Source organism: Manacus vitellinus, unplaced genomic scaffold (assembly GCF_001715985.3).
Source record: "Manacus vitellinus isolate BGI_N305 unplaced genomic scaffold, ASM171598v3 scaffold_26_pilon, whole genome shotgun sequence".
Lineage (NCBI taxonomy): Eukaryota > Metazoa > Chordata > Aves > Passeriformes > Pipridae > Manacus > Manacus vitellinus.
In genome coordinates, this window is record NW_021939960.1 from 7,127,448 (window position 1) to 7,152,503 (window position 25,056).

Below are 25,056 nucleotides of genomic sequence, written 5' to 3' on the forward strand. Positions count from 1 at the left end.
CAAAGTACAGAAGCACCAGCTCTGCGTTTGGGCTGCAATTCCGAAACAAGCTCAGCTTTGTCCAGACCAGGAGCTTTCTGGAATATACACGGGGATGAGGAACAAATAACGCAGGGTGAGAGCTGCCTGAGGCTGGGAACCCAGCTGACTGCTCTGGGATTTCTCATCCTCTCTTTCAGAACAGGGCCATGGGGGACGCGGCACCGGCCGAGGGGACGGAGCGCGGGGCTGCCTCTTCCCAGCTCTTCGATTCCAGCATGAGGAGCATGGCGAGGAGACTCAGGACTTTCCGGCGGTGGCCACGCACCTCACCTGTGTCCCCCCGAGATCTGGTCGAGGCTGGGTTCTTCTACGTGGGTCCCAGGGATGAAGTGCAGTGCTTCTGCTGCGGGGGCGTCCTGAAGGACTGGAGAGCCGGGGACTGCCCCATAATAGAGCACCTGAATTTCTTCCCTTCCTGTAAATACATTTGTGGTGAGGATGTTGGGAACCAAGAGATGCTGTCTTTTCAGGAGATCTTTGACACTGTGGATGGGCAGTTCCTCAGTCTCTTGCAGGGGATAGTCAGTGAGGAGACAGCCCTGCCCAATGAACCAGAATACCCAGAGATGGTCACAGAGGAGATGAGACTCTCTACCTTTGAGAACTGGCCACAAAATTCTGACGTTCGTCCAGAGCAACTGGCCAGTGCAGGGTTCTTTTACACAGGTAGGTACCCTGGGGAGATATTCTTAACTCTTATTCAAGTTAACTTTTGAAAGTTGCTACTGTTTTATTGCTTTTACAAATGCTTGCAAATATGTGTGTTATAGTTAGAAACTGCATCCTTCCTTCAGAATGTGCTGTTTCACTTGCTGCTTGTGCAAAATTTACTTCAACTTTAACTCCTGTTTGAGTAATGAGGGGTCCACTAGTAAGTGAATTCCCTTGCCAGCATGAGTGGAGAAAGTGATGCGTTTTGAACAGATGTTTTACTGGCAGAAAAGTGTGTGCTTTAAGATCCATTGAACTTGTTTATTAGTTGCACTTCTAAAAGGACTTGAGGAGCTTGCTTGGCATGCCATATTTTCTATAAAGTGTTTTACACTGAAGCCTTCTCTTCTCAAACCCCCAAATCTGAGTGAAATCTGTAGGTAGTCAGCCCACCTGGCTGTCACTGTGAGTTGTTGCTCTAAGAACTCCAGATTTGTAATTCAGAAATAAGATACCAATTTTTTTAGTAAAATAGGAAATATTTCTTGTAATGACATGCATGTGAATATCAGTATAACATTATTGTTTCCCTTTGAGAAGGCTTTGCTGATTAGGTAATAGTTTTAAAGAAATATTCCTCTCTGGATTGACCAATCAGAGGAAATATTTACACTATGTTAATGCTTGACTGCAATTAAATATTGAGGGGAGTCCTTCTGGTTTTTGGAAGCTAATAATTTAGGGATACTTGTGTGTTACTAGAGTGATGACTTTGATATGAAGGAATCTATTTGTTTTTGCATGTGAAACTGAGATATGGAAGGAAGTCACAGGCAGGTTCTATAAACTAAAGGTCCCTAAGCAGAAACAAACCTGAACACCCTGAACACTTGAGAATCACTGTTGAAGTACGATTGAATTCCCCCTTTCTCCACTTATTTAAGTAGCATTTGTTGGTAAAGATGGGAGCAGGGAAAAAAACCAGCCTTTAATATTGTGATAGCTGGAAAAATCTGAGCTGTCAGTGACAGGAATGTAGGAAAGCCCAAGTACCTGCCCTTCTGTTCTTTCAGCTTGAGTTGGAAGAAGTGACAGGTTAGTTTGCTAGTACATCTCAATTTCTGCAAGGCTTTCACTCAAACTGCATAACCTGGATCTTGCTATAAATCCAAGTAAAAAACTGTGTTCTGTGTTAGATTTATCACTTTCAGAGCTGCTTGATAGCCCAGCACAGACTTACTCTGGGGACTCATTAGGCACAGCAGTCTCACATGGCACTCCCCAGCAGTCCCCTGACCTGGAGAACTCTGGAACCGAGCACGGAGTGAAGCCAAACATGAGTGCTTGGGAGATCATGCCTGTGACCCAAGCTCACTGGCAGCCTTTACTGACATTGTTTCAGTGTCCTCAGGGCAGGGCATTTATCTGCAGTTCTTCTTAATGGTGTTTGGATTTTTTCCCCCTGCGATTTCTCTGAAGAGAAGCACAGAGCAGGCAGGGACCACGTTGTGGCAAGTTCTTATACCTGTGGGATGGAATCTGTGTACACTGCCTGCCTGTGCCTGCTGGTTATGGCAGATTGTGGTTAGTGAACAGTGTGTTTATAGGTATAACTACCTACAGTTCTACTCTAAATAGGGTGGAGGAGGGATTGGGTAAGGTGTGTGTGTACACATGGGAGCTCAGGTGCTCACATTCATGCTGCCTGTTAGCTTGTGACCCAGGTCTGGAATCATCTCAACCAGCTGCAGCTCTGGGAATTCAGACTGATTTCCTGCCCCTGCACTGTGCTGGTAAATTGTCACATGTTCACCTGTTCCATCAGCCTGTGTTTTATGCCCATTCCCTCCCCACGTTCTCCTCCAGGGTCAGTAGAGCACCCAGTGTCTCAGATATAAAATAACCTCTTGATATCCCTTTCAGGACGAGGTGATGTAGTGAGATGCTTTTACTGTGATGGAGGTGTGAGGAGCTGGTCGTTCGGAGATGATCCTTGGAGGGAACATGCCAAATGGTATCCAGAGTAAGTCAGTCTGAGTTCACAAATGCCCCTCACAGCAAGATCAAAAGATGGGTCATGCATTTTACACTGATAGATTTGGCTTCTTTTTCCCCATAGGCTAGAAATATTTAGAACCTCTCACTTTAAAAGCAAAATAAAATATTCAAGCTCAGGTAGCATGGCACAGTTCAGACCTGAGATTTTCTAATTTGACCCAGAGTTCACTACCTAAGAGTTCAATTAAAATCACTTTCTTTGACGCAAAGTCAAACAGCTTTGATTACTACTACTCTGAGGTACAAAAATAAATGTATTGTAAACCTTGGGTTTCTTTAGCAGTTCTTATGGCTCTTTTTTCTGTGAACTGCTCTCTTATCACAGTTCTGTGGTCTATTCCAAAACATGAAGATTGAATTAAAGGGGAGGAATCATAAACCTCTTACTGTCAAGCTTTGTGCAGGAAGTGGGAGTGAGAAACCCCATGATACCCTATCTTTAATGAATATATAGCAGTTTGCTCGTAACTCATACCACCCTTTGCTTCTAAAATGCAAACTACTCATGCTACTTTGACTTGAGAGATCCTGTACTAATATGTGTAAACCTTTCTGCTTATAGGTGTGAATTTTTATTGCATTCAAAGGGGAGAGAATTTGTTAGCAGTGTTCAGGAGACCTTTTCTACCACCCTGCTAGCTCCAGTGAGTCATTATGTACTTTGTGTGTAGTAGATGGAGGTTTGGTAGATGGGGGAGTTTTGAACACATGCTTCTTTTTGTGTCATTTTTCAGAGACGTTCCTGGGATCAGACTGAACAGGATTGCCCTCCTTCCCAAGGTCAGTGCTGTGATTACATCTTCAGTGTTTCATCTTCTGTTGGAAGTGGTGTGGTCTCAGTTCTGCCACCCCACCCCATCTACTGTGCACTCTGTAGACATGGTATTTGTGAGATGTTTTGATATTCCAGAAGCAGTTTCACTTTGTTTTTAGCAAAGTGTCTAGCTCAAGAAACAAAATTACTTGTGAGACCTCTTAGTCTAAGACCAGAGACACTTAGCTAGCCTGGATAATGGTGTGAGTTTTGAGTGTTTGTCCAATGTTCCTTTGACTTGTGCATGCTCTTGATGTTGTTGTCCGTCTGTAGAGTCTTTGACACTGCAACATTTTAAACAAGCTTGATAAGACATGAGAGAACAGCTAGAGGGTCTAGATGTTTGTGAAGCTGTTGATCCTGGGGATTATTCCCATTCATCAGTTGCTCCTGGAAATTTAAGCAGGTGAAATTTGGCTCCCATGAGCTTAAACAAGACTTAAGTCTTTGAACAGGCTGCCAGCTGAATTTCTTACTTCTGTTGTTACTGATGAATGGTTGAGCTAGACTGAGGTAGGAGACACTTCAATTGGGATGTTCCACTTGATATTCATGAAAACAATTTTAAGGCTTCTGTTCTGGGACATGAAAACAAAGATAAGGATTCTGGACGGAGGCCAAACTTAGCTCACTGATAGAGGGAGACTTAGTTTACTGATACAGTGGAATAAACCATCCAAAATTATTCCCTGAGCTTTTATGAAATTGCTTTTGATTAACTTGCTTGTGAATTATGATTGGAAGCAAAAACTGTAAATCTGAATGTTAGTCTAGCTATATAGATATCTTGAGGAGTGTTTAAGAGTATATTAATACCAATTTATATATAATAGCTCTGGGGAATGGCACACTTGGGGCAAAAAGTTCTGCCTTCTTGGTAAAGTATCTGCTCGCTGCTTTACAGATCCTCTGAGTGCTTGGAAAGAGCTGGCTCATCCTTCTCAGGATCAGCGTAACATAGTGCACAATGTCCTGCAGATGGGCTTTGACCCCACTTGTGTGGCAAACCTGGTAGAGAATAAATTTGGGTTGACTGGGGCTTTCTACCTTTCTGAGTCTGAGCTGGTTTCAGATCTGCTGCAGCCGGGCCGGGCAGAGAGCGGCGGTGCCGTGGGAGGCAGAGGTAGGCCTGGCTCCACACCTGGTCTGGGGGGTGTCACCTCTTCCTTCACCCTGAGCCCTGCTGTGGTGTCTTGCAGGTCTGTCTTCTCTCTTCCTAGGCTGGAATTAAGAGGAGTAATGCCCACAAGCCTGCCTTTCCTGGGTAGGCTGAACAATGGGATTCTGATTTAAAGAAACCTGAAGGAGCTGTGGTTACTGGGTTATCAGTGACTATCTCTGCCTCCACTAGACTCTGGTGTAGATATCTTCAATGGTTCCCACTGCCCTTAGACCTGCAGTAGCAGCTCCACAATGTGGAGATCTGTGCATGAATTCACATCTGATCCAGACAGAGGCAGCTGTCTGAAGCAAAGCTTCTAGGATGGATGATTACTCCAAGCCTATTTAAAATTGGATCAATAAATTGATCAGAAACAGCCATACTACTTGTCTGGATGATATGTAGCTTCCTCAGCTTATCTGTCTGTCTTGTTACCTGTTTTGTGGAGTCTGTTTACCAAGTAAGGTTTACTTGAAGGTGCAGTTTCCAAGGCTCCTGTCTCCATAGCATTGTCTGACATTTCTGAAGTTAACACGGAAAAGAGAAGTCCACAAAACTGAAAATGTGATTAAATAGTAGGAGAGCGCAGCTGATGGCTCTTGCTGTCTGATAGATAAACCAGCTTTGAGGAGAGAATGTGATGTGGACGTGCCTTGATATAGATGTTCACTTATATAGTGAGTGAGCACGTGAAATTAAGAGCAGAGTCAAGAGGTGTGTAGCCAAAGGCTCCTGAGATCCAAGATCCTTCATCTTTTCACACAGCACTGTCTGGAGAGGGAGACAAGGGTAGCATTTAATGCCATCTTCTTTCCTGGTTACACAGATCCTGTTCGGAGGGAGGCTGGAACATCAAGAGAAGAAATGCAATCTGTGCAGCAAAAGGAATCAGGTGCTCTGGGCTGACAGTGGTGGTGGAATTGAGCTGGTGGAGTTGTGATGATTTTAAGAATAATGGCATCAATAATCATTATATTAATTGATTTTATTTTATTTTTTTTTAATTCTGAAGGGGAGAATGTACTTGCTTGAGTGGTACCTACATTAGAAACCCTTATTCAGGAATTAGAGTTCCACTGTGAATCAGACTGTTTAAAAAAAAAAAAAGTCTAGTTTATTGGGATAATTTACATACCACAGTAAAGTGATGTTGATCTCTATCCCTGCTCAGTCCAGCATGTGTAGATAAACTGAACCTTGTGCAGATAAGCCAGGTTATAATGGCTGTAGTCTTCCAGCTTAAATGAACCTTGCCTGAAAGGTACTTTTGCCATGTCCACAGTCAGTCTCTGAACAAAACAACAAACAAGTTGCAGTGTGACTTCCTAAGCTGCCAGGACTGGCACTCTGGAGCTGTGAGAATATTAACAGTTTGGGCTTTTTTTTTTTTCCTTTCTGGTAAAGATGAGTCTCAGCTGAGCACAGAAGAACAGCTCCGCCGCCTGCAAGAGGAAAGGATGTGCAAAGTGTGCCTGGACAGAGATGTGTCTGTTGTGTTTGTTCCCTGTGGCCACCTGGTAGCTTGTAGAGACTGTGCCCTCAATCTGAGTTTGTGTCCCATCTGCAGAGCTGTCATCCAGGGCAGTGTGAGGACTTTCATGTCCTGAGCCGTGATGCACCCAAAGGGAAAGATAAGTCTATACAGCTCACTGATAACACAGCAGAGGAAGAAAATCACTAAATAGATTGATGCTGGAGCAGTTTTATTTGCAGGGTATCTTGGCATATGTGTAAAAACTCACTAAATGTGCCTCCTGTGCACAGTGTTTCTAGGAGGAGTTGCTGGTTTGCTGTACTGTTGCTGTAGGACTGTTCCAGAAAAACTCTGCTGGGTTCTTTTCTCCTCCAAAGAGAGGCTTTTGTTGACAGACTCTCCTCCAAATTCCTGTGTTCTCAAATGAATCTTTGCTCTGTGTTGAAATCAAAGGCTGTTTTTAGTAGGCTCTCTGGTTCTTTTTCACACATTTAGCAGTTGTTTAGAGGTTATTCTGCTAGGGCTTCCTTCAGTAAGTTTGAGTGAAAATGGGTTTTTTTTGTATACAAAATGCATTCCATTGAGACAAGAATACTCAGCAGCAATGTGTTGTGGGAGGGGGAGAGTCTAACTTTTTCTTCTGAGCTCTTTCCTGTCCTCCTCTCTTTTTTTTTTGCTGAATTTTCAACAATTGATGGCAGGTTTTACTGGTACTCAAATCTGCATAACTAAGTGGAAAAGCCTGGCCTGTAGTAGACTCTCCAACCTCTTTACTCTCAGTTGCCCTCCCCAGGTGAAAGACTCTTTGCTCAGGGTCACTATGGTCTCCTGGAAGCTTCTCATGGAGCTCTTCCCTGGTTGTTGGGTACTATCCTACTAAAAGATAGCTATGGAAACTTACCTTTTTAGGACTTCTGTTTGCTGGCTAAACTGGTCATTCTTATTTAAAATGGAATATTCTATCATTTAGCCAAAAAGAATAAGTTTTGTCTATACTATAGCTTGTTCACTGAAGGGGAAAGGAAATATGTTTTTAAAAATAAACTGTTCTTTTTCATGGAATAAAATTTTTCCTTTGTTTAACTTAGAGGTCTGAGTATCTGATTCTAGTACAATTCCCTCCTTGGGGAGGGAGGGCTGTGGTGGTGTCCTCAAATGTTAGACTGACATCAGGTTGTAGATGACTTCTGTCCCTCAGTGCTACATGGGCATGAGAAAAGTAACTGTTCTGACCATGGAATTCACAAGACAACATGTAGGTCATGGAGGCATAGGATTGGGTTGGAAAGGACCTTAAAGACCATCTTGTTCCAGCCCCAGACCAGAGTGGATGCTCTCTTCATCCCTGCCTTCAGAAGAAGGTGGTAGTAGTAGTGAAGTTCTTGGCAAAGATGAGGGAAATTACTAGTTGAGCAGTTTGAACTCTCCAACTCTTGGAGGAACTGGTGGGTCTCTGCCAGACAGCAGCTTTCATAGAGAGCAGAATGTCACCAACATGCTAAATTAGGTGTTGTGTGGGTTCAAGATATCACTGGCTATGTTTTGCCACTATAAATAACAGCAAAATATTACAGTTTAAATAGAAGTGCTAATCACAGAAGGGAAAACAAAACCAACTCTACTGAAATAGTGTTATTTCCTCTTAAACTCAGCTCAGTGTGGCTTGAACCTAAAGTAAGTGTGAGCAGGACTACAGGGCTGGAAGTGTGCAGCTATTTATGGGGCTTCTCTTATTGAACACTTTGAAAATTGTGGCTTTTCCACGTCTGGAAGGGAGAAGCTGGTTTTTCCTGTGGCAAGATGTTCCTCCAGAAACAGGTTTTTAGAGTGGTAGCATCTCCAGTGATGCCTGTCCCCAACAGAGGGCACTCCTAAACTGGAGATAAAGGAACCCACAGGAGCAAAACCCTCAGCTGCTCCTCACTCTGAGAGCACACTGGGGGTAGAACCGACTGCCAGTCCCTGCCCTCAGCACTTTGTGACCTTGTGGTGCTCAGAGTGGCTCTAGCACAAGCAGACCAGGAGGGGTTTTCAGAGCATGAAGGATGAATGGTTCTGATAATGAAAACTGGAGGAGGTAGTTAAGTGTGGAATATGACCCTTGGTAACTTCTCTTAGTTTTTTTCTCAGACTGTGGTGGCCTTTTTTTTTTTCTTCTTTTTATGATTTATGGCAGTCATTGATACTGCATATTATAGGCTTACCTGAATATAGGCTCAGTGTTTATTTTCCTTCTATTAATTGATGCTTTATGCTACAATGAACACAGGTAGTCGAGTGGTAGTTATGAAGCTACTCAGTCATCACACTTTTATTTATTCACTTCATCAGTGTGTATTAAAGCCAAGAGGTAATGTTGTTAAGTGCATAGTTTGATGTTTAGTCCCTTTAGAGTACTTGGCAAGTGTTTTTTATCAGCTTTATTAGTAAATGTGGCATCAGGGCTTGGAGATGTGTAGTGTTAAAAACATGCAGATGTCAAAATAATTCCGGGAGTTCCTTCATGTGACCACCTAGAAGAATCCCTTCCTGAAAGTATTAGTGAAATATTTCAGCTGTTCAAAGCTGAAGCTGTGCTTTCTCCACCATCTGGGCTGAATTTTGGTTGCTCTCAAACAAGGCCAATAGCGACTGCTGGTATCTGATGCACAGCAATTTCTCTGAGGAAAAGAAATCATAGTAAAAGCAAACCAAAAAATGTGAAGTTAAGTGTTTTTGGATGAGAGAAGGAAAGATTCATTTAAAAAGCCCCAAATAAATGAAATATTTCATGGAATAATCTCATCGACTAGAGGATGTTTATTCTTTTTCTATTCCTTTTTGGTTTTCTGCCCCTCCAGGGATCATCAGGGCAGGTGGGAATGAGTGGGATGCAGAAATGAATTGAATCAAAGGTGAGGTGGAGAAAGAGCCAACAGACAGGGTATGCACTTTTCTGTTCATGGTGTTGAAATAGAGTGGCTTGTGTTTCACTGTTTGACTTAGTGGTGACGCACTATTGACTAATAATATAACTAAGTAGTTATATTTTGTCAGGCAGAGCTGTTTGAAAGATGGTTGATCTTTTTCTTCCTCTAGTCATGACACTAGTATCAAACCAGTTGTCTGTCTTGCTCAGTCAGAAGCTGTGGCTTTCAGTGGATAAAAGAAGGGGGGGGGAATTATACAGAAAGCAACATTTTTACTTGCAGCTGCACCCAACCACAACTCAGGATGTTAATTTGCAGTGGGTATCTGGAATAGATGCCTCACTGAACCAAAGAAATGCTCTCTTGGTGCTTATACATTTGGGTTTATTGAAGAAAACTTTGCTTCCTGGGTTCTTTGAAATGGGACAAAAAAAGGTGCATCATTCTGTCTTTGATTTAGCACTTAATGTTTTTATTTGTTTTCATTCTTCCTTCACACTTCTCCCTAGCATGGTTTCCGGTTTGACTCTTCTGAAAAACATTTTTCAAAAACTGCCAAGTAATCCCAAACAGATTAGGTAAAACAATAACAAATTACAACAGCACTTGGAAGGTACCAGCCACAACATAGAATCCCACAGCTGGCTGGCCAAGTGCTCTTTCTCTTCTGGATACTCAGTGTGCTGGGAGACACAGCTGACATCACTGACATTGGTTTTGTTGTTGTTTTTTTTTTTATTAATTGCTGCAGCTCATTAATGCAACTTAATTACACTTACATTCCCCCTTCAGCCCTTTCCCTCCCCTCAAAAAACCTGTCACAAAAAAAAAAACAACAAACACATCTTCCATGGGAATGTTGCCAGGCTTGTGCCTGGAATAAGTGTGGCTGCTCGATGGAGAAGGCAGGGACAAACCCACCTGTGATCCATGAAGAACTAGGCCTTTTTCAGTGTCCTGCAGGGGGATTCAGCTGTGTATGTGGCTACACCAGTGTTAATTTAATGTAGCTGGGCAAACCCAGAGCAAGCTGCAGCTGCTCTGAGAATGGCCTGGCATGTTGAAATGGGGCAAAGCTCAGTGCTGAGTAAAGATTTGGTGCTTGTAGTAGTTTTTAGCTGTTCAGCATTATAGGAGTTAGATCACATGACACTGAAATCCAGGACAAATGCTTATTGCCAAGTCTACAGAGGATGAGGAAGGGAGTCCTGGATGGGCAGGGAGGAAGAAGGGAAGAATTCTCAACTATAATTTAAAACCCAAAAAAGCCTAAGTAACTCAAATGTAAAGAGCCCCCACCAAGTCCTATACAGGCAGGGAGGAGATGAAGTTGTGTTAGGGGATTTAGGCTCTTTTCAGAACAAGGGAAAGGAGAAGACACTAACTACAGAACATATGAAATGTCCCAGGGCGGTGCTTCCTTCTTTATGGATCCAAGGCCACAAGGAAGCAGCTTCGACTTCAAGTGCATCTCTTGAGAGAGGCTCTTGGTGAACTTGTTCTGCCAGAGGTCTCTAGGCCTGTGTCATTTCTTGGCTAGTACCAGCAGACTATGGTAGGAAAGGTTCGTCAGGGCACTTGGAGAATTACAAACCAACTGTGTGGCCATTCTTTGCTGTACATTCACTGCGTTTGGAAAGAAGACAAGGAACAAAAACATGGAATGGAGTTCACCATCCTGCATTTCCTCTGCCAAAGATCCAGGCCACAGGGGGCTGTTTCCTGCAGCACCTTTGGTGGTGGAGTGCAAGGTTTATCTGTCCTCTGGCTCCTCTTCACTTACGCAGGCCTGTAAGGGGGGAGAAAAGGGTGAATGTGGGACATCAGTGTGGAGCAAGTACTCAATTGCTTACTTATGAGAACAGAAATGGTGGGGAAAGAATTAGGACAGTTTATTTTTCCTGTTCTGGGCTTTTAAGTATGACTTATTACAGATGAGGAATAGGATTGACAGCTCAGAAGTAATGTGGTTAAGTAGTCTTCAAGCCTGGCAAGGACACTATGCACATGTCAGACCTGAATATGCTGCAGTTAGGCTAAGGAACAGATAAAACAGCCAAAGTGTTAGATCTATGGGTCCCTCAGCATTTGGAGCCGTACAGAACTTGGTTAGGAATTTAAAAAGCTAAGGGTCAACTCTAGAATAAAGTAGCTGCTTGAAATTGCGGTGATGTGCTTTTTGTGTAGATGCAGCAGTATAAGCAGATCTACTTTTGGAGCCAGCAGTAAAGGTGAGTGAATGTTTTTGGCTGAAACATCACCTCTTACACATGCAGCTTCAGGTTGATGAAAAGAGTTTGCAAATTCATGTTGATATTCAGCAAACTGTTTGTTTGGGGAAAAGTCTACCTAGAAAGAGAAGCAGAAGCATTTTGTTTTGTGGGGTTTTTTCTCTCCTCAAAACAAAGTGGGATTTTTTTTTTCCTGTTTAAGTAAAAGTTTCCTTTGTAAAGTATTCTGGTCATCCTTAATTAATGTTATTAGTTAGATCAACTATCAGTTGATCTATTGAAGAACCCCCTTTCAGCCAGTAAGGGATGACTTGTCTGGGGTCTAGTCCTTTAGTGCTCATACTCACAGCTGCTTCGTGCCCATGGCCAGCAGCCACTGCACCACAAAAGATTGATTAGGGAGTATTAATGTGAGCAATTGCCAACTGGAGCCTTAGATCACTCAATTAACCAATACCCCCTGTTGCTGCCCTGTCAATACTGAGCTCTCCATCTGATAGAAGTCACACCCTCTCCAACCATATGGCCCTTTCCACTGGAAGATCTGAGGAAAGGCAAGTCAGTGAAATCTGGCCACACAATTAAAATTAAGGCTCTCAAACCATTAATGTGATGTAGCACTTGGGGTGCCAGATCACAGTGAGTGTTACAGGCTGGAGCTTCACAACTGTGCAATTCGCTGCTTGGCCTTATAAATACAGTCTTAAAAGGCAGGAAGATCTATTGCTCATCCTTGTACCTTTTAAATAAATAGAGGCTACCTCCTGTCACCCAGCAGGTTCTTGCTTTAGCACTAAACTGTGTACAAAATCGTGCTTTGAGGCTATTCTGCTTTATAATTGAGATTGCACAGCAATGCTTTCCGAAACAAATTTGGAGAATGATGTCAAGAGACTAAATGGATGCAGCAGGAGGGAAGTGCTGACAAATGATCAGGATGCTCTGGGCCTCCTCCTGCTTTGGCAAGTAGTGCAGGGTGCTTGGAGATGAGAGCTTTAGTGGGAAATGTCCACAGTTATCGGTGCAAAAATGCTTCTTTGCCTCAAATGATGAGAGTTCTGTGACTACAAGTGAACAGGAACAAAACCTGGAGCTGAGGGCCTGAGCTGTGCAGCCCAAGGGGAGACAGTGGTGCCAGCACCAGCCTGAACTTGGGCTTTAGCTAAAGGAGGGGAAAGGGCTCAGCCTTTCCTTCCTGAAAACTCTTTTGGCCTCAGGAGAGTAACTCTGACTTTCAGTAAGTGATTTATTATCCTTTGGCTAAGAACTTTGACACAGAAACTCAGGCACTGAAGACTTTAACGTGTCTTCTATCGAGATTCCTGATATATTATTATTAAATAACTAGTGTAGTCCCTTAATTGGTAATCAGCAGTGAGATTAAGGGTATTTCTGCTACACAGTAAAACTTCCAGAGCAATTTTTCCATGATAATTTGAGCTTCTTTTACTTAAGGTTGTGACTTGAAATAGTAACTATCCCAGCAAAACTCCCCTGGAGTCAATGAAATGTAGAGCAGAAACAGTTGTGGAACCTAAATAGAAATAACTGTATTTTTAGACAACCATTTTTTGCTGTGTAAGTGTTGGAGGTACAAATTAAGATAAAGCACACTTAAATGTTGCCATTTTAAGCAATAGTACAAAATGATGGTTGATTTTTGTTGCTGTTGGCTTTTTTTAATAGAGAAAAATAACAGCTGACTTGATAATTTGTCAGGTTTTCCACTAACTGAAGATTTGCAACTGAGGTCAAGGAAGGCAGTATATCACTATGATGAAGCTGGGAGATAACTGGATTGTGGTCTGGAAGTACCTATTATCAGTAAAAGGTTTTGGAGGGATGTTTTTTCCTCCTAGTAGGAGGCAAAGGTATTTAAGAACTTCTTGCAGAGCAGTGGATGGAAGCTGAGGGCCAGAAATGGAGTGTACAGTTTGAATACTGAATTTAGCAGCTGATAACCACTGAATTAGGCTGCCAAGGAACACTGCACTTTCCCTTTAGTATCTGTGGCAGCATATTTAAAAGTTTTCTAACTTGGGCTGTGTGTTCAATACAGAGATTGTGAGAGTTAGTCTTGGGTATAAACTGTGCTTATCAGTCCAGGTCATGTCAGTGTTCTGTGGGGCCTTGGGTCTCTGAAAACTCATAAATTTGGAGAGATGAAGAAGAGAGATTAGGGAAAAATGCAAGCCAGGACAAGGGAAAAAGGGCACATTGAGAGGAAAGAGTGTGATCTTATCAGAAAAGGATAAAACTGGAGTGAATAGGATAATTCCATTAGGGAAGCAAGGAAAGTGATCCTGTTAGAGAGTTGTGTCAGCCCAGCAAGTGCATTACCAGGACAAGGGAGTGATGCCATCCTGAAATAAAAGTTCATGGCTGTAGTCAGCTCCAAGTCAGTAGTTGTGTGGAATATATTTGGTTTTGTTCAGCATTTCCATTAACAAAAAGGAGTTAAAACCAGAAAGCCTATGTTCCAGATCCTTAGCTCTTCTATAAATTTACGCTTCAAAGAAGTTGGATGTATTTGTTGTTTTGCATCTTCTTGAACAGGATATAAAAAAAAAAATGCCTTCAAGCCATCACTAAAGGATTTTCACAGCAGGACCAGGGCATCTGGCACTCAGTGCCCCAGACTGCAACACTCCATGGTATCATTAGTTGAGAATCAATAATCCCTTCCTCCCCTCACTCCCACTCCTACATGTGGAAGAAAGGCAATAGCAAGGCTGAAATAAATAAGCAGAAATTGCTGTTTGGTGGCTGCTGTGAAATTTATAGAGGGTCACTTTATCTACTGCTCAGCAGCTGTTTTCACGTGCTGTTAGCCAGAAAGAAATATTCTTGTGTGGTGGCAGAAGCCATCAGCAGAGAAGTGATGGGCTGAAGAATGGGAGTGAGGAACAGCAAAATTATCTGTGTACTTCAGCTTCCCATCTTACTGAGGCCCTGGCAGGAAGTCTTACATTTTGAAGTTCTGTCTGTATTCTAGTCTCCCCACATAGAAAACTTCGTTTATAAGTGATCGCCCCTTTCACAAGCAGAATCGGTCATTTGAAGTAAAAAACAGCCCAAACCCAGCACTGTAAAAGTGTGTGATGTTCCTTCAGCAGGCTGCTGCATCAAAGGAGTAAATCAGGGAGCTGCTTAAGGCTCCACAGCTTCTGCAGACTATGAAAAATTCCACCCCACTGTGACAAAATGAGAGAGAAATCAATATTTAATCTCCTGTACCATCCCTTGTAATAACAGTACAGAACCCCCAAAGTTACAGGGAATTCAACTGCTTTGCAAAAATTAGTTGTTCTCCTGATCTTGTGCTGCAGTGACAAAGTGGGCAGTAAGTTCTTGTGAAATTAGAGGGGCACATCTACCAATCTATTTGGGGGGAGTTTTTCTTCCCTTGGTCCCAGTCTTCTCCTTCCTTCTCACATCCTTCCTTTTGTTACTCTCTGGTAACATTATTCCTCAAAACAACCTCTCTTAGCAGCTGCTTCAAAAAAACCTCTACATGTTGAACTGCCTCTTACAGATCAATTTAAAGAATATGAAAAAATCACATCTCCTTGCTGTTTTAAGCAGACAATACTGGCCTTTATGTTTCAGAAGCTTATTAAGAACTAGCTTTTAAGTGGACAGAGTGAAATTGTGATCTTGTGCCTTCAGCAGTGGAAGGGATTATTAGAGGGCAGAAAGGGGAATTCAACAATGGATCTTTATTACTGGTATGAGAGATGCTGCTGTGGAGAACTCCCCTTTCTGCTGAGAGCTGTGCTCTCAGCTGAACTCTTGGGCTGCCCCACACATGGATGCCTCAGTTCTTGTAGGCAACAGAATTTAAAATAAATAAATTAAAAAAAAAACTCTTTAAGAGCAAACCTGTGCCATCCTGAATACAAACCATCTAAAGCTCACTTAAATTTAATTCACCTTTTTACCCTCCAGGATCCCTGGAAGTACAAGCAGGGACAGGGAGACCCTGTTCCCAAAACAAAGTCAAATTTTGTGGTGTTACTGTGAGAGGATTATTGGAAGATGACACAGACAGGGCTGTGGTTAAAATGACACAGATGTGTAGGTCACAGCTCAGTTATGACTGTCCACAGAGCTAAATACAGCTTAAATAACTTGATGTTGTATAAATTTTACCCCAGTACAAATGTTTCGTTGAAGCTTTGCCTGACAGACCACAATTTAACCTTGACAGTGAGGATCATGTTCTGCTAGTGCTGTGGCTGACCCTTCTTCCCTCACAGCTTCTGCTTGGGAACCAATCATGGCTGAAAAAAACCTCCCTTTGCTTTCTTCAAGGAAAAGGCATCCAGTAGTTTGTTTACAATAATATCCTATAGCTGGCCCCACTGTTTCCTATCCAACAGCACTGCCATAAGGCAAGCACAGCAACTCCAACTTCACCCTGGGGCTCAGCAGGGGCTGCTTCACCCCTTCTGGTGTCCATTCTTTCCTTCCTTCCATGCCTGAAAAGCCTGTTGGAGAAATCAACCTGCAAGGAGGAGAAAAACCCAAACCTGTGGTACCCTTGAGCCACCAAACCAAGAGACACTCAGCACAGCCTCTTTAGCACAGGAGATGATACTTACAGGTATGTCTGCTTGAACAAAAGGTTGGTGGGTTTTTCATTGACATGGTAGAGAGGAAATGGATCAAATCCACCAATGAAATCAACTGAAAAAAAATCAAAACTCAAATAAACAAACAAACATGGCCAGAAAGTTGAAAGGAAATGAGAGAAAGGAAATGTGCATGTCATGGCATAACACAAAAATTAGTGACAGAACAGAAAAATGATTTTTCAGGTATGGATTCCTGGGATCTGCTGGGATGGGCAAATGTGCCAAAGAGGAGATTCAGCCAACAAAAGACTTATAGCAGAGCTAACAAAAGACTCCAAAAAAACCCCCTCCTTGGATATTGCCAGCACGCTGTGACTTCACATGAGAATGAACCTACAAAGGCTCGGCCATTCCACACTGTGCCCAAGGGAGGAAGCTGGGGAACGGCTCCTGAGTGAATGCCAGGGAGAAGTTGGCAGCACAGCAATCCCCTTGAAGGCTATAGAGTGAAGTGGGAATTTTCTTGCCCCACTTGTCTTTCCTGCAAGACAACAGCAGCTTTGGAAAACTGCAAGCACCTCATTATCCTCAGTCTGATATTTTTCACGTCCCCTCTGCCAACTCAATTTCTTTTAATTGTGTACAAATAGGAACAAAGCTTCCCTTCTCCACTGTTCACAGAAGGGCAGCGTAACTCAGCAGGGAGAGTTTTAAGTGACAATTCCCTTAGTAACCAGAGAAGCATTTTCCAAGCCTGTCTCAGTTCCCCTGACATTAAGCCAAGCCTGTATCACTGAGCTGGCCAGCACAGCCAGGGCAGGAGGGGTGTGATGTGGTGTGATTTGTGACTGACCTTGCAGGCCTTGCAAAACCCTTTAAAACAGAGTCAGCTTAGACCACTTTTTGGTGCCAAGTTAGTGCATTTCGTTTGGAAGTGTGAAAGCCATCCTGTCCAAGTGCCAGCTAAAAATGACTGGAAAGTCTTATTAACTATATAAGTGCCTGTTTACTTTTCGTACCTGAAGGTGGCACTATTATTTTAAATTTTAGCTGAAGAGTTTTGGTATTTTTCAGTGATCAAACAACAGAAAAAAATAGTTACTAATATACTGAATGTGAAAAAAAACCTCTTAAAAATATATATAGAAACCTAAGGGCAAGAGATTCTGAGAAATTCCATCTTGATGGAGAGCTTCATGCTGACACTGTGAGTTTGGAACAACTGTCAGGTAATGGGTGAAATCTGTAGAGGTTCTAAGTTAATTGTGGGGATAATTCCCAAATAGTTCCAGTGAGACTTGACCTTTCCTCAGCCAATTTTGAAAACATTTGAGTATCTTAAAATCAAAAAAAAGGCTGCACCTTTAAAAAACAGACACTTTATTACCTCAGTTGTGGAATGTCTAAATTAGGAAACCTTAAAGAACTGCAGTTGAGTAACTAGTACCTTGAACAAACACAAGTCCTATCATCTGAGCATCTATGGGATAATGGTTGAGTGCACTCAAAATCCAAGTCACTTAAAAAAAAAAAATCTTAAGAGTGGTTCTTTGTTGCAATATATTACAGTGCATTAGCACATCTAAAATATTCCTGCCCACAAATCAGCATTAGTAGATCCCTACTGCTGTGTTTTCTCATGAAAATCACGTTAGCAGGAGCTTCCTGATTAATGTGCCTCAGCACTTATAATTACTTCATGCTGCATATCAAAGCAACATTTAAAGGAAACCACAAATGGAAGAGAAAATTAAAACGCAGCTCAAATTTATTCAGGTCACTGGAAGGATCTACCCCTGCGAGTGTGAAATATTGATGGTTTGTCATTGTTAATTATTCAAGCTGGCATTTTAACTCCAAGCTGGGAAACTGGGAGGGAAAGTGAATTTGTTAGTGGAAAAAAAAAATAATATGTCTCCTGAAATTAACAGCTCTGTGTTTCTAGATAAAGCTTCCTTCCATGTGGTTGCTTCTCCTAACGGATCCCTACTATAAAAATGAGCTCTGTCAAGTTACTGCTTTACAATATTCAGCAGGGGCTCAAAACTGAAGCTGTTTAGCTAATAGAAGAGCTATAGGGTAATTTAAAAAATATTACTATAATGTAGCACCTTCTCTAAGTGCACTGCCAAGCTCTAAACAAAATGATCAATAAAGCCACTAGAATGAGTTCAGCCACACAGGAAGGAAGAAAAAAAACATGAGGACAAGTCAGATAAGTAATGCATCTCCTCTCACTCCTCTGAAAACACATTCTTCACACACTTTCAAATATTCAGTTGTTGTTTTTCAGCTCTCATCCATTCCAGCTGCTCTTTAAAACAACAAAGCTGCTTGCACAAACCTAATCAATGTCTTAAAGAATTGATATTTGGATGCAAAGCCTGTGGATCAGACCCTTTGCTGGAGTGAACTGGCTTAGGCCCAGCACATTGCCAAAGAAATCAAACTCCACGTCTATTTTAACTCTCTGCATCCATTCTCCTGTTGGTAAAAATTATTGGTCTCAACGTTTTGGGTTTTAGAAGGGCAAAGTAATCCAAGGTCAGGTTATGGATACGTGCACAGATCCCACAGACCCAGGCAATGCCCTGGAGTCTTTGCTGACACACGTCCAGTGACGGCACGTCACTGAAGAGATTTGTGTGCCAAACATGAGGGGGTTGGCTCCTCCCTCCTCCTTGTAATTCAAGTACAGTACTTCCTCTGCTCTTAAATTAAGTGGTCAGATTGGTCCTTGGCAAGAAATCTCATGTTCTCCTTCATCCTCAGCTTGTGGCACATGAGACTCAGCAGGTCACCTACTGGGATGAATTGTCGTAGGTGCTCTTAATCGCAGCAGTAATATTTCAGTAGCATTATTCTTAGGCTATACAAGCTTGAGAACAGAAGCAGCTGCCCAGTTTCTCTAAAGCTTAGTCCAGCTGAGAAGTCAAAACCAAGCTCTTTTATGGTGGAAGTGTAGCAGAATTACAGCATCTAACACATACTGACATGGGGGGGAAAAACCCTCACAGTAAAACCAGCTGATCCTGGAGAGGCAGGTAGTGCCACATCCCATAGAGGCAGAGATGGAAAGAAATCTGATAGCAACTCAGTCCTGACAGACAAACATCTGAGAGAGAAATAAAAATCACTATAACCTTTTGCCAAGGGATCTGCTGATAAATACTTACAGCTGTCTTCTTCTTCTGTAAAAACACTAACAACGTAACAGGCGTAGACAAAGCCCACCAGCTGGAAAACAGAGAGAATAAATAATTTTAAAATCAGTCGTGTGAGCCCGGTCAAAACCAGCTCAGCAGCACTTCAACAGCCAGTATTTACACTCCTCTTGGCAGCATTACTGTGATGGTGGAGCCAAGTCTTATTTGCTGTAGGCAGGAGGTGCAGGTGTAGGTGTCAGGGAAGATGCTAATGGAGCACAATCAAAGCTTGAAAATAAAAACTTGCAAGGCTCACCCTCACCTTCAGAGTAGCAGCATGCAGTTGGGTGAGTGATTGGCAAGAACGTGGGTTGGCTTTGTTGAAACTGAAACTCTCTGTGAGAAGTGATGGGGATGCAGGAGAGGGCCTTGTGTAACATTTTAGACAGATGGCTACACACAGGAGACACACAGGGGTAGGTTTTACTAGGAGGTCCAGGGACAAGAACTCGTCAGCTCTGCATTCCTGTCATATGGGGCATGCAAGGGAAGAGAAATTAATTCGGTGCAGGAGCTACCAATCAGATGTGAGTAGTTTTTGTGCAGATGAGAAGGTAGTTAACCCTAAAAATGGTGATGTAGTGGCAGAAATATTCAGAGACACTGAAATCTTTAGTAGCTCAGCTGGTAGTTTGTAGAAGCTCTAACACATCAGAACTACCTCATTCAGCCTCAGTAGCAAGTTGTTACTCAGCCTAAACAGAGAAACAAACTCCTGGTACTACGAGAGTTAAGCATTCTAGATCCAGAAGGGTCTTATTTTGCTTTGCCTTCTTCCTGTTAATCAAATATCCTCTCCATCCTTCATTTTACATCTTTACATAACACCCCACTTAGAGAGATCTTGGTTGACAGTAACTGTGTTAGTAAAGTTATTGTGAGGCATAATTGTTTTCCACTGTGAACTCAATTCTTTCGAGCAAGAGTCAGCCTGTAACACACAGTGACTCACTCCAAGGGGAGACAGAATGATGCATGGTAGGGCTTGAAAAGTAGAGTCCATTCATTTTTAATATGACAGAAAAATACATCACACCAGAAAACAAAAGGCAAGATAATGAGATTTCTACTGGGGAGTTATACAACATTCGGGGTTTTTCCAGCTCTCCCTGACAAAACACGCCTTGTTGGAAAGGAATTGGAATGTTTTTGTAGCATCACTAAACCCCGTTTTTCCTTTACATTTTTCTATAATCATATGAAAGACAAGCCAGCTCACTCCTGTCCTCTTGGGTGAGCCTTATGGAAGTATATCCCAGTACCTCTGTGGAGGAGGGGTAGCTCTGGGGACTCCCTCATTCCCCTGCTGTGCATTTCTGAAACCAGGGCTGCTTCAGGCTAAGTTTCAACGAGTGACAGGGTAAAATAAATCCTCTGGGTGTGATGCTAACCACAAGACCACGTGCAATGGCCAGTCTAATTGTACCTGCTGACTTTCAGAATTGCCTCTGAGTGGAAGCATTGCTTTCTAAAGGCAGACAAAGCTGAACAAAACAATCAGATTAATCAGAGACTTTTTTGCTCTCCTATTGCCTATACTGTGCTAACATAAAACCTGGAGTGTTTTTGGTTTTTTTTTTTTTTTCTTTAAGTTTGTGGTAGTTTTGGGGCAGGACAGAGCAACAAAGCTGAGAAAGGGTCTGGAGCACAGGCCTGATGAGGAGCAGCTGAGGGATCTGGGGGGCTCAGCCTGCAGAAAAGAAGGCTCAAGGGGGACCCTCTTGCTCTCAGCAACGCCCTGACAGGAGGGTGGAGCTGGATGGGGGTCAGGCTCTGCTCCCAAGTAACAAGCAGACAAGTTGTGCCATGGGAGGTTTAGACTGAATATCAGGGAGTATTTCTTCTCTAAAAGGGTTATCCAGCCCTGGCACAGCTGCCCAGGGCAGTGCTGGAGTCACCACCCCTGGAGAGATGTAAAAGACAGGTGGATGTGGCACTTGGGGACATGGTTTAGTGGTTGGGCTTGGTAGTGCTGGGGGAACAGGTGGACTTGATGATCTTGGAGGGCTTTCCCAACCCAAAGGATTCCAGGACTCGGAGCCCGGGCCGGGCTCTGGCCGTGGTGCTGAAGCCCCGAGGCCGCTCCCGGGAGCCCCGGGAAAGCCGCAGTGAGCGCTCGCCCCTGGGCGGGGGGACCTGACCTCGCTAACACCGAGAGACGCTCTTGGAAAAAACAGAGTGCTTTCTGCACATCCCAGCATTCCGTGAAACGTCCACCCACCCTTCTGCTCACTCTGGTCTCCAGCTTAAATGCATTTGCCCAAGCAACAAATTAGGAGTGTGGTCACACACACCCTCTGCACTCGCTCTGGCATTTTCATGGGTTGGAGATCCAGCCTTTCACATAACATCAAACCATGCGATTTACATACACACAGAAAAGCAGGAAAGATGCATCTTGGACGTCTACCCTGATTCTAAGGGAACTCTAGGACAGTCTTCTCCCTCCCCAGATTTCCCATCTTGCCTCAGAGTAGGAACTTTTGGGTTAACAGCCGTGTAAAGTGGCAGCCCGAAATCCATTCACTATTATTATACTCTATAACATGTAGACACAAATCTTATGTGATACCCGTGTCAGGAAACTCCTGATAGAATTAACAATGAAAATGATTTACCTGCCCAGTTTATGGGCAGAGTGTGTGAGCGATTATCAGCTGCACTGTCACAGCAAACCTGATAAACCTCCGAGCATTTTTCACGGTTCAGAAGCACCAAGTGATAGGAGTGACTTGGGAAGTTTGTTTTGCACAGAAATTAATGCCTCATAACCCTCAACCATCATTCCACTCACCCCATACATTTTTCCTTTTATGACTAAGGTGACTTTTTGCATTCATAACAACAAACCAATCAAACAAAAACTAGTGAATGAAGTGAACTTCCCTAAGTCTCTAATTCCAGCTCCGTTGGAGTGGAGGGTTTTCTTTTTTTATTTCTTCCATCTCCTCCCTTTGTTTCAAAATTACCTACTTAGTGCTTAAAATCTCCTTTTTATTGACTTTATAGTCCATTCCTGCTTTATATGAATTTCATCAATAAAAAAACCTGTTTATTTAATGGTACTTCTTATTCAAAGAAGTTGTTTTAGTCTTGTGATCTGGCCAGAACAGGAGAGTTTCAGTGGCAAACAGATGTACAACAAAACATGAGCTGCGTTTTTATATGGGCTGACCCAAACTGTAATTAAACATACCATCTCAGGGATTAACTGAACTCACAGGAATCCCTATGTCCTTCAGAATGAATTAAGAATGAAATATAGCTACAGAGCAGAAATGCCATGCATACTGTCCAGTCCTTTCCACTGGAAGAGTCTGCTAGGGTTTGGGATGAGCAGACTCCAGGAGACACCAACAGTTCTTTTTTTACTGAGTCCCTGATGAAGATGTATCAAGCCCCCAGACATCACTCAGGTTCTGAGCAATTAACATAGAGCAGAAAGCCTCACGGAGGCCAAGAATTTGGAATCCCACCCTTGCACATCTTGGTTGCTGATTTCAATGCAAAAAGAGGGCCTTAATCTCTACTATCTTAGGAGAACAAAAATAATTCTTAGATCTTTGCAAATTACGCAGGGGAGGTGGAAGATGTAAAATGACACTAAGCTACTGCTCTAATTCCCCAAAGAATGTTCTAGGGCTTTAGCCTCTGCTGCTGTTTCTCTGCTTGTTCTGCCTGTTCAGTACCAGCTTTCTCCAAGCTGCACAAGTATCCAATTAAGCCTTTTTATTAGGAACACATGTTGTAGGCAGGTGTGTTCCGTCAGCCCGTCAGACAGCCTGGGAATGCACATGCTGCCGAACAAAAGAGGATGGAGCTGGGGCATCCCGAGCACTCTGCAGGCAAATAAACAGAGCAGGAAAGACAGGAAGAGACAAGTGTGCCCAAAGGGAATGAGGAAAACATATGTCTGAACATCCCTCTGCCCCTCAGCCCTCTGAAGTTAACTTATCCACAGCGATTCCTAAAACAGCAGCATCGAACTGAGGTGCTGGAGCCAGAAAGACTGAATTAGAGCAAGAGCTACAGAAAAGGGACCAGCTGGCTGCAAGTGTGCAAAATACACGAAGGATGGGAAGGCAAATTTTAGGAGGTGTTACTGTTGCTTGTGTAAGATCTTAGTCTACTTCTGTCCTAGTGAAGAGTCTGGACCCTCCAACTCTTCTCTCAATAGACAAACTTGCTGTTGCTTTTTTCACCACATAGAGTAGGTGCAGAGTCTCCTCCTTCAGGGTAGATGCATTCTAGGTTTCACTTCTAATCAGAGCTAATGAAGTGTGTACACTCTCATCAGTGCAAGAGGGGGAAATGAAGAGATCTCTGCTATGAGAAAGCAAAAATCCAGCTTGTGAAAGGGCTATCGTGGCCAGATAGCCAAAGGCAGGCAATCAAAATCCTTTGATTCCCTGACCTTCTTTACTCCTTGGATGCAATACAGCCACTGAAAATCTACCTTCTGCCAAGAGCAAAGCATCTCTTGTGCCTTGGTTCTCACATAACATCTGCTGTCAAGGCTTGCATTGCTGCCTTCCTGGGAACCTTCCAACCTGTCAGTCTGACTGAAAACAGCAGACAGGCAGGCAGTGAGACACTTCCAATTTCTACCAAATTCAATGAAGCCTCAGGAAAAGTCTAACCCTCCCCATTCCCAGAACTACCATATGGACAGCCCAGAGCTACGCCAGGTATTTCAGAACTGGGAATCACTCCTCTCCCTGCTGGCTGGCAAGCTGGGGAGAGGCAAGATGAATCCTTGCTAGGACAAAAAACAAAGCAGATTTCTTTCCTTAACAAGGCAGTTGCTGTTCCATTCCCTAACTGGGCTGGCAGGATTAGTTTTACAGTTCATTTCTATACCAGTGCAGACTTTTAGATGTCACAATAAGCTTATTCCTCCGATGTATTTCATGCTAAAGCATTGAGAAAGATTTTCATGTTGGGCCCTACAGCTACTTGTATCAATGTGGTGACTAATATGCCCAAGTTTGATGGCATTCCAGATTAAAGGGATTGCTTTTGCCTTCAAGGAGTACAGACAAGCTCTGAGCAAAAGCAGACTGAGACCTTATGTATCCTCAAATGTATGCCCAGGAGCAGGATGATACATCAGCAGGAGTCAAGATGACAGCCAACACTGTGGTCACCATATGGGTTCAGGTTTGCTTTCCCTCTCCTTTGGTGTGGAAGATTGAATTTGGTGAGCCTTGCCCCACACACACAACACTGTGCAGTAGTCTCAAGGAATTGGTTCTTCCAGAAAACAACCAAAATACCCACAGCTGGGTGCTGCATAGCTAAAGACCATGGATTTCGCAGTGCTATATCTGGGATAAAAACCAAACAAAGCCGAGCACACAACCACACCTTCACAACTTCTAAAAACCATTAGGCAAAGCAAAAACAAACTACAGAAAACACAGTTTTGTCTGTCCCTTGCCCTTCTTAACAGGGAACTGGCTATTCTGGTCTCAGACAAGGAGGGAACTAGGTCATGTCTCTTGCTGCATCCCCTGAGCCTTCAAGTTCCTGGTCGTGTTTTTGTACCATCGATCTGCCTGTCTGCAGCCCTGTACCTGCCAGAGCCCCGGGGACAGCTGCCTGTAATAAAACCTGCCTCAAAGTGAGATAAAGAGAACAGAAAAAGATACTGGCAGGGATCAAAGAGTTTGACCCTCAGAGAGTAAAAAGGGAGAGAACTGGCTGACTGCTTTCAGGCAAGGTCTGAGGGAGAAAGCGAGAAGATTTGCTTTCTGCCTGACCTCAAAGCAGAGGGGAAAAGCTCTATTTCTCCCACTGCATGACAAAATTATATGAGCATTCCAGAGCCAGCAGCAGTTACAGGCCTGGGGCTTCAATACTCTCCTTTTATTTCAGAACAAGTAGAAACTTAGTTCCCTGCATAGCTCAGCCCATATGGGTTTCTTGCCTA

At 43.1% G+C, this 25,056-nt stretch overlaps 2 protein-coding genes across 2 annotated transcripts in view; one reads left to right on the plus strand and one right to left on the minus strand.

Moving 5' to 3' along the window:
• The first annotated feature begins 242 nt into the window (after positions 1–242).
• BIRC7 (baculoviral IAP repeat containing 7) lies at positions 243–6,426 on the plus strand. The gene is made up of 7 exons (XM_018073839.1): positions 243–708; positions 2,617–2,716; positions 3,314–3,395; positions 3,486–3,531; positions 4,470–4,688; positions 5,554–5,619; positions 6,132–6,426. The coding sequence occupies exons 1-7, from the start codon at positions 258–260 to the stop codon at positions 6,332–6,334; spliced, it is 1,167 nt and encodes a 388-aa protein (XP_017929328.1). The 5' UTR covers positions 243–257; the 3' UTR covers positions 6,335–6,426.
• Positions 6,427–9,564: 3,138 nt separating this feature from the next.
• Positions 9,565–25,056, minus strand: part of NKAIN4 (sodium/potassium transporting ATPase interacting 4) — a 28,559-nt gene continuing 13,067 nt past the window's right edge. The window contains exons 5-8 of the mRNA XM_029960396.1: positions 19,095–19,155; positions 15,946–16,030; positions 11,372–11,455; positions 9,565–10,899 (exon numbers count right to left, since the gene is read on the minus strand). Of these exons, the coding sequence (XP_029816256.1) occupies positions 11,428–11,455; positions 15,946–16,030; positions 19,095–19,155 (174 nt within the window). The 3' untranslated portion in view covers positions 9,565–10,899; positions 11,372–11,427. The remainder of the gene's footprint in view (positions 10,900–11,371; positions 11,456–15,945; positions 16,031–19,094; positions 19,156–25,056) is intronic.

Coding starts and splice junctions, on each gene's coding strand:
- BIRC7 (XM_018073839.1), top strand. CDS start 258: ATGAGGAGCATGGCGAGGAGACTCAGGACTTTCCGGCGGTGGCCACGC. Junction 2,717..3,313: donor CATGCCAAATGGTATCCAGA/GTAAGTCAGTCT, acceptor TTCTGCTTATAG/GTGTGAATTTTTATTGCATT. Junction 3,396..3,485: donor CTACCACCCTGCTAGCTCCA/GTGAGTCATTAT, acceptor GTCATTTTTCAG/AGACGTTCCTGGGATCAGAC.